The 8,911-nt window shown below is 41.6% G+C and overlaps 1 protein-coding gene across 2 annotated transcripts; it reads left to right on the plus strand.

Annotated features, from left to right (window-relative positions):
• The first annotated feature begins 205 nt into the window (after positions 1–205).
• Positions 206–4,950, plus strand: LOC120046167 (Golgi to ER traffic protein 4 homolog). 2 transcript variants are annotated; one of them, XM_038991182.1, is made up of 9 exons: positions 207–559; positions 1,507–1,585; positions 1,720–1,801; positions 1,912–2,061; positions 2,158–2,296; positions 2,407–2,547; positions 2,652–2,727; positions 2,836–2,908; positions 3,051–4,950. In XM_038991182.1, exons 1-9 carry the CDS (start codon positions 417–419, stop codon positions 3,137–3,139), a joined length of 972 nt encoding a protein of 323 aa, XP_038847110.1. In that variant the 5' UTR covers positions 207–416; the 3' UTR covers positions 3,140–4,950. The 2 variants fall into 2 exon arrangements, with proteins under 2 accessions (XP_038847111.1, XP_038847110.1); XM_038991183.1 differs by lacking the exon at positions 1,912–2,061 and having other exon boundaries at positions 206–559.
• Positions 4,951–8,911: the final 3,961 nt, after the last annotated feature.

Below are 8,911 nucleotides of genomic sequence, written 5' to 3' on the forward strand. Positions count from 1 at the left end.
ACTCCTTCTAAACAACGCTATTTTTTAAGACTTTGGCAAAGCGTCAAGTCTATAAAACTTAATGCATTGTGTTCGTAACAGATTTTAGTTTTGGGAACAGAAAATGTATTGAGATCAGATGTTTCATCGATGAGAAAATTTGCAGAATGTCGACACAGTTTCACCCAGTTCCATCCTCTCCCACGACCTGCCACTGGACTTCCTCTCTCTACCATATTTGGTGGTGAGAAAACGTTCTGAACGGATGCTTCAGCTTTATAGCCTTTGTGGCGTGTCTGTGTTGCCCATTCTGTCTGTGCCATAGCTAACTACGGCAAGTAAAATGGGTCAATGCTAGGTATTTTTTTTGTACCCGCTTTCTGCACTGTCAGTGTCAACGTTTGGTTGTTGGGCCGAGTTGCTGGGAACAAACAATAATGATGTCGGAGCAGGAGGCTCTGAAGTGCTCCAATGCAAGAAATCGTGGAGGAACGCAGCGGGTTGAAGGGAAACTGCGAGCCAGTGTTGAAAAGGGAGATTACTATGAGGCTCACCAGATGTACAGAACCTTATTTTTTAGGTAAGAAATTTCAATTTTCGTTAGCCCGGTGAGATTATTAGTTCGCTTTTGGGCCTCCCCTTTCCAGACCGTTCTGCTTGTTAACCTTGCTGCCTACATTTTAGTGTATGATTGGTATATTCAAGGTACTGCCCCACCCACTAGGGTCAGTCCTTCTTTTTGTTTGGACAGTTTTTTGCGTCAATCACTCCAAGTCACAAAATGGGACACAGCATGCGAGCTAGCCTAGCTATTGTCGCAATATACGCTAGCTAGCTAGCCAGTTCATCTCGTTTTTCTAACTAGTTACCAATAAGTGTACGTTTTTGTTTAGTAAAGATACAGTTCACTGACCTGACACACTGATAATCAGACTGTCATCTCCAGCCCAGTAACAATCATGTCAGATACAAGTAGTAGCTAACGCTAGCTGGCTATCTCGCTAGCTAGAGTGTGTGTAGTTAGCCAACGTGAGCAAGCTAGTTTGTTTTAGCTAACTTACATGTCCTAACCAGCTAACGTTAGCTAGCTAGTCGTCTTTGCTACACATGCACAATCAATTTAGCTATGGGTGTTGGTATTGCCCATGGTTCCTAACCTTCCATCACTATTTTAATAGCGATGGTGTCATCAGTCATTGGGTGTAATTCATTCACTTACTGTTGTACTTCAATGTTTTTGACTGTCATGACAGGTAGCCTAACTTCACATGAGAACTGTGTGTGCCTAGTAACTGACAGTTAACTGTGATTTACTGTCGTGTATTGAGAAATGTTGGTCCAGTGACTGAGTATTACTTTTCAGCCCTCGTTATTAGGCAGGGGGACTACCACACTAACATCCATACTGTCACTCGGCTGATGTAAAAAGGGCTTTATAAATGCATTTGATTGATACTGTCACTTGCTTAGCCTGGTTTGAATTCAGTTTGTCAGTGACATGACATTTGCCATCTCTGTTTGACACAGGTATATTTCACAGGCAAAGCACACCGATGCCAGGGAGTTGATGTACAATGGCGCCCAGCTCTTCTTCAGCTACAACCAGGTATAAGAAGTCATGACGCTGGGGCATTTGTTGCATTTCTGCCATTTTTGTGACATTGGCTATAGCAATTTTAATTATCCACAGCTGAACAGTTGGGAGTTCTGTGGCAAATTACAGGTTTTTGTCATTCACAGCTTAACAGTGCTGCAGACCTGTCAATGTTGGTGCTAGAGTCTTTGGAGAAATCTGAGGCAAAGGTGGAGGACGAAGACTTAGGTGAGCTAACGTGTGTGTGTATATAATGAATTGTAGTTAAACAGTATAAACACAGTTAGTGTCAGTGTGCCGTAGTCGCTGTGTTAAGCTCCTCTGGGTTGTAATTTCAGAGCACCTGGCTAAGCTGTTTAGTTTGATGGACCCCAACTCCCCAGAGAGAGTAGCATTTGTGTCCCGTGCACTCAAGTGGTCCACAGGTGGCTCGGGGAAGCTGGGCGCCCCCAAACTGCATCAGCTCCTAGCAGTCACCTTGTGGAAAGGTATTCAGTAGAAAACTCTGAACATTAAACTGCAAGGATATCATTTTCATGTTTCCCTGAACAGAGGTTGAATATGATATAATTATATCTGTTTAGAGCAAAACTACAGTGAGTCTCGCTACCACTTCTTGCACTCCTCTGATGGAGAGGGATGTGCCCAGATGCTGGTGGAGTACTCGGCGCAGCGGGGGTTTCGCAGCGAGGTGGACATGTTTGTGGCACAGGCCGTCCTGCAGTAAGTCTCTGTCTCCCTGCACCCTGATCCGTTTTCAATCTGTCAACAAAAGCTGCTTGTTCTGCTGTTTAATCGCTTGTTCACCTCTGCCCCTCCCTCTTCCTGCTCAGGTTCCTCTGTTTAAAGAACAAAAACAGTGCGTCTGTAGTTTTCAGCACATATACACAGAAACACCCCTCAATAGAGAAGGATCCTCCCTTTGTGCAGCCCTTGCTCAACTTTATCTGGTTTCTCTTGCTGGCAGTGGATGGGTAAGGCCTTATTTATCCAACTACCAAAACCTTCAGGGAATAAAACACATTGTTTTTCCAGGTTCTCATAAATGTGCCTCAACTTTTTGTGTTCTCCTCTGCAGAGGAAAATTAACCGTGTTCACGGTGCTATGTGAGCAGTATCAGCCTTCCCTGAAGAGGGACCCTATGTATAATGAGGTGAGCTTGACCCTTTAATGAGTGTTCCTCATGTAGCATTGTAACTCGGCATGGTGTCTAATGATTTTCCCCCCCTTCTCCTGTTACATTGACTGCCTGCTGCATCAGTATCTCGACAGGATAGGACAGCTTTTCTTCGGGGTGCCACCCAAACAGTCTTCATCATATGGTGGATTGCTAGGTAAGTGCTTGTGACTGTCATCTCTTAAATACCAGGCATGAACTAAGCAGTATTTTTGCAAACTCATTCTGATCACCATTGAAAGCTGCGTTGGTGAAACGGTATGTTTGTGTTTCATTCAAGTGTGTTCTGTATCTGTCAGGAAACCTGTTGAACAGCCTGATGGGCTCAGGTGAGGATGAGGAGGGAGAGGAAGCACAGGAGCACGGCAGCCCCATCGAGCTGGACTGAGAGCACAGGGTAGTGCAAGGCTGACCCCCCCTCCACATCCAACAAGAACCTGAACAAAGAGCAGGCCAAACTATCCCCCTCAGCACTGCCTGGACTGCGCCAAAATGCAAATTCCTTTCGTTTGAGTTATGTTATAATTGTATTTTTTTTGTAGTTTTTGTTTCTTAGTTTTGGACAATTTTCTGTGTAGGTTTGTTTCTTTAAAAAGGATAAGAGAGCAACTGCAATCCTTCCTTCCCTGGACTTATTTTCTCTCATCCACAGGGACAGAAAAGATTCAACAATGGCTGCGTATTCATTTCAGTCATAGTTCAACTCGTTAAATAACACGTCAGCCTGGGATACAACAACAACAAAGAAACCCTTTTCATTCTAGGGAGTGCTGCATTTTCTCCTCATACCATGCATCTTCCACAGGTGCAGGTAGTAATTTGTATTAAATAATTACTATAAACAACTTGTAATGTGGTAGCTGCATGGTGTAGAGAGACGTACCTGTCAGGCATCGTACACCTGGCTGAAAGCTAAAGCCGGACTTGACCACTACTCATAATCCATATGGAAGATTACGTGTGTTTAAGTAGACGGGTAGATGGCACCTCATGGTAATGGCTCGAGTGGAATGGTATCAAACACATGGTTTCTATGTGTTTGCCATTCCATTAGTGCTGTTCCAGCCATCATTAGGAGTCATCCTACCCTCAGCAACCGCCACTGGTAAATGGGTATGCTCAGGTCATATACCTGGGTGGGTGTGTGTTAAATGTGTTTGGCATGCTCATGTGAATGTGAATCCGTTACGTTGAAGTCTTCTAATACATTGCCACCCCCCGATACATTGTCAGATTGAGTTGGTGACTGCGCTATTTTGTCGGTCCAGATGTTTGACTGAGACCAGAAAAAACTAAGAAGATTTAAAAATACTAAGATAAAAACAAAAAAAATCCCAGCCTATTGTGGAATTATATTGTCGATATCCAGAAGCTTAATTATTAATCTCACAGGGTTTGGTTTAAATATACCCCAGTATCCAACATGAAGACTCCTTTTACGTGTATAGAGAGAGTATACAGTGGTTGTTTAAGCCAGTTCTTTGACATTTTCCACTGCTAACTTACTGTATGTGTTTTGGGAATTTCTTGAATTCATGTTTAAGAAGAGTGGTGAAAGGTCTTAGGGGTTCTTATCTATTTTGGAATTATAACTGCTATAAATATTCTCACGTGACTCTTCCAAGCTAACAGACACATCCTTCAGGTATTGTTATTATAAAGTTACATCTTTGATAATAGCCATGATGTCCATAAGTGTTACTACTTTAACATGTCATTTTGCAGACATTTTTATCCAAATCTACTTAGTCATGCGTGCGTACATTTTACGTAAGGGTGATCCCAGCAGTAGAACCCACTACGCTGGCTTTTCTAGCGTGTTGCTCTACCAACTGAGCCACAAAGGATCACTACAAATATCTCAGCTTAAAAAAATAAGTTAATACCATTGGTTACATCATTATTCAATGCACTAACTCAACAAGATCAGTTGCCTGGATAGCATTAAAGGCCTGCATATATATTATTCCTCCTGGTGTGTGAGTCGTATGTACGGTAATGCGCAGAATATTTAGGGAATGCTACCGGAGTTGAGGGGTATGTGTGATCAAAGGCTTTTTAGACAGACTGGGGCTCTGGCAAGCAAGCCAGCATGTTGAACATAACATTTGGTTTTTGATAATTTCATTTGAATGCAAATGGGGGTTGTTTGCCTTTTAAATGATTCACTAATTGAGTAAATAAACACAAATGGTGATAGCTTCTCTGTCCTGTCTTTTTAAAGAGTGCTGGGCTTGAATGAGTTGGTTGCTTTCAGAGGAGCCAAAACAAATACCCCAATATCACGATTTAGTTTTTTTCAATCATGTATGTTCAGACATTATTATAATAATATGGAGAAACGTCAGTTCAGTAGAAATACACAAGTATACAATCATTTGAAATGGAGTAAAGTTTAACGGCACTGTATGAATCGGTTATCTATAATGTTAGTTTATGGTGTAGTAAGGAGCTTTTCATATCTAGGATCAGTCTAGACTTGAAGAGGGAATGTCATATCAATCTGGCAATTAATTGATCAATTGATGTAACTTATTGGCTGGAGGCAACCAACCTAGTTTACTAGGTCCAAATGAAATACTGAAAATGTTAAATCTGTAAGTGTACAGTCCTCCAGGGGCCTAGTTGACACCTAGTGGGCACTAAACAGATGCAGTTTTAAGGTGAGACAATCCCTACAGGGGATGTACAGTGTCTTCAGAAAGTATTCATACCCATTGACTTATTCAGCCTGAATTCAAAATTGATTTAAAAAAAAATTGTCTCGCCCATCTACACACAATACCTCAGAATGACAAAGTGAAAACATGTTTTTAGAAATGTTTGCTAATTTATTGAAAATGAAATACAGGTATCTAATTTACATAGTTATTCACACCCCTGAGTTGATACTTTGTAGAAGCACCTTTGGCAGCAATTACAGCTGTCAGTCTTTCTGGGTAAGTCTCTTAAGAGCTTTCCACACTTGGATTGTGCAACATTTGCCCATTATTTTCTAAATTCTTAAAGCTCTGTCAAATTGGTTGTTGATCATTGCTAAACAACCATTTTCAGGTCTTGTAGATTTAAGTCAAAACTGTAACTAGGCCACTCAGGAACATTCACTGTCTTCTTGGTAAGCAACTCCAGTGTAGATTTGGCCTTCTGTTTTAGGTTATTGTCCTGCTGAAAGGTGAATTAATCTCCCAGTGTCTGGTGGAAAGCAGACTGAACCAGGTGTTCCTCTAGGATTTTGCCTGTGCTTAGCTCCATTCCATTTATTTTTTATCCTGAAAAACTCCCCAGTCCTCAATGATTACAAGCATGCCCATAACATGATGCAGCCACCACTATACCTGAAAATATGGAGAGTGGTACTCAGTAATGTGTTTTATTGGATTTGCCCCAAACATTACACTTTGTATTCAGGACAAAAAAGTTAACTTGCTTTACCACATTTTTTTGCAGTATTACTTCAGTGCCTTGATGCAAACAGGCTGCATGTTTTGGAATATTTTTATTCTGTTCAGGCTTCCTTCTTTTCACTCTGTCAATTAAGTTAGTATTGTGGAGTAACTACAATGTTGTTGATCCATTCTCAGTTCTCTCCTATCACAGATATTAAACTCTGTAACTGTTTTAAAGTCACCACTGGCCTCATGGTGAAATACCTGAGTGGTTTCGTTCCTCTCCAGTAACTGTGTTGTAGTGACTAGTGTATTGATACACCATCCAAAAGTGTAATAACTTCACCATGCTCAAACAGATATTCAATGTCTGCTTTTTTATTTTTTACTCATCTACCAATAGATGCCCTTCTTTGCGAGGCATTGGAAAACCTCGCTGGTCTTTGTGGTTGAGTCTGTGTTTGAAATTCACTGCTCGACTGAGGGACCTTACAGATGATTGTATGTGTGGGGTACGGAGTCATTAAAAAAAATCAAGTTAGACACTTATTACACACAGAGGGAGTCAATACAACTTATGCGAGTTGTTAAGCAAATCATTACTCCTGAACTGATTTAGTTTTGACAAAACAAAGGGGTTGAATGCTTATTGACTCAAGACTTTTCAGCTTTATATTTTTTATACATTTGTAAACATTTTGAATAACAATTCCACTTTGACATTATGGGGTATTGTGTGTAGGCCAGTGACAAAAAAAATCTAAATGTAATAATTTTAAAATTCAGGCTGTATCACAAAATGTTAAAGTCAAGGGGTGGGAATACATTCTGAAGGCACTGTAGATGTATGGGACAGGGGATGTAGTTGATGACCTCAGGTCCTAGACTGCAGGGTGAGGTGTTGAACCATGTCTGGCTGCTGGGCCTGGCGCTTGATGAATTCTAGTGTCCTCACCTGTCAAGAAAAAGAGGGCGACTAAGAAATAAACCATATTCTGTGTTGTGTATGTAGAGATAGTGAATATCTCTCCATGTTTTGTTCTTGCACCTAAAACTGCCTGTGTTTTACTCACGGAGGTGCGTGTGTGGCTCAGATTCCACAGGTTGAGTTTGTTGTTACATAGCTCCCCATGAGCCAAGAGGCAGCCAAACAGAGAGAAGGCTAGACTACCATGTCTACGAACACTCTATAGCACAAAGAGGAAGAACAGGAAGGGATAAGAGAGGACAGTTAAGTAAAACATGTTCTATGGAAAAATACAAAGAACATGTATAAGCAGCGACTTTGACTCCAATGATTCTTTCATTTCACTTTATCTCTATATTTCTAAAGTCTACTCTGAGAAATCAATATCATATGGTCCTCTGTAGCTCAGTTGGTAGAGCATGGGCTTGCAACATCAGGATAGTGGGTTGGATTCCCAGTACCACTCGTACTTGGTTAGAGCGTTGGGCCAGTAACTGAAAGGTTGCTGGATCGAATCCCCAAGCTGACAAGGTAAAAATATGTTGTTCTGCCCCTGAGCAAGGCAGTTAACCCACTGTTCCCCTGGCGCCGAAGACATGGATGTCGATTATGGCAGCCCCCCGCACCTCTCTGATTCAGAGGGGTTGGGTTAAATGCGGAAGACACATTTCAGTTGAATGCATTCAGTTGTAGAACTGACTAGGCATCCCCCCTTCCCATGACTGTAAGTTGCTTTGGATAAAAGGGTCTGCAAAATGTTGTTGTTGGCCTAAATGGCATAAAGTACCAGTCAAAAGTTTGGACACACCTACTCATTCAAAGGTTTTTCTTATTTTTTTTACTATTTTCTACATTGTAGAATAATAGTGAAGACATCAAAACGATGAAATAACACATGGAATCATGTAGTAACCAAAAAAGAGTTAAACAAATCAAAATATACTTTATATTTGAGATTGTTCAAAGTAGCCACCCTTTGCCTTGACAGCTTTGCACACTCTTGGCATTCTCTCAACCAGCTTCATGAGGTAGTCACCTGGAATGCATTTCAATTAACAGGTGTGCCTTGTTAAGTTAATTCGTGGAATTTCTTTACTTAATACATTTGAGCCAATCAGTTGTTGTGACAAGGTAGCGGTGGTATACAGCAACAACAAGGGAGGGGTGGTATACAGAAGAAACTACAGTCCATCATTACTTTAAGACACGGTCAGTCAATCCGGAACATTTCAAGAACTTTTAAAGTTTATTCAAGTGCAGTTGCAAAACCAAGGAAACCTGGCACCATCCCTACGGTGAAGCATGGTGGTGGCAGCATCATGCTGTGGGGATGTTTTTCAGCAGCAGGGACTGGGGGACTAGTCAGGATCGAGGCAAAGATGAAAGGAGCAAAGTACAGAGAGATCCTTGATGAAAACATGCTCCTGAGTGCTCAGGACCTCACTCGCAAATGCTTCACAATGTATTTCTTTGTAGGCTATATCCTTAAAATAATACGCCATACCATCTGGTTTGCACTTAGTGGGACTATCATTTGTTTTTCAACAGGACAATGACCCAATACACCTCAAGGCTGTGTAAGGGCTATTTGACCAAGAAGGAGCGTGATGGAGTGCTGCATCAGATGACCTGGCCTCCATAATCACCCGACCTCAACCCAATTGAGATGGTTTGGGATGAGTTGGACCGCAGAGTGAAGGAAAAGCAGCCAACAAGTGCTCAGCATATGTGGGAACTCCTTCAAGACTGTTGGAAAAGCATTCCAGGTGAAGCTGGTTGAGAGAATGTCAAGAGGCAGAGGGTGGCT

This window comes from Salvelinus namaycush, chromosome 4, assembly GCF_016432855.1.
Source record: "Salvelinus namaycush isolate Seneca chromosome 4, SaNama_1.0, whole genome shotgun sequence".
Taxonomy (NCBI): Eukaryota; Metazoa; Chordata; class Actinopteri; order Salmoniformes; family Salmonidae; genus Salvelinus; species Salvelinus namaycush.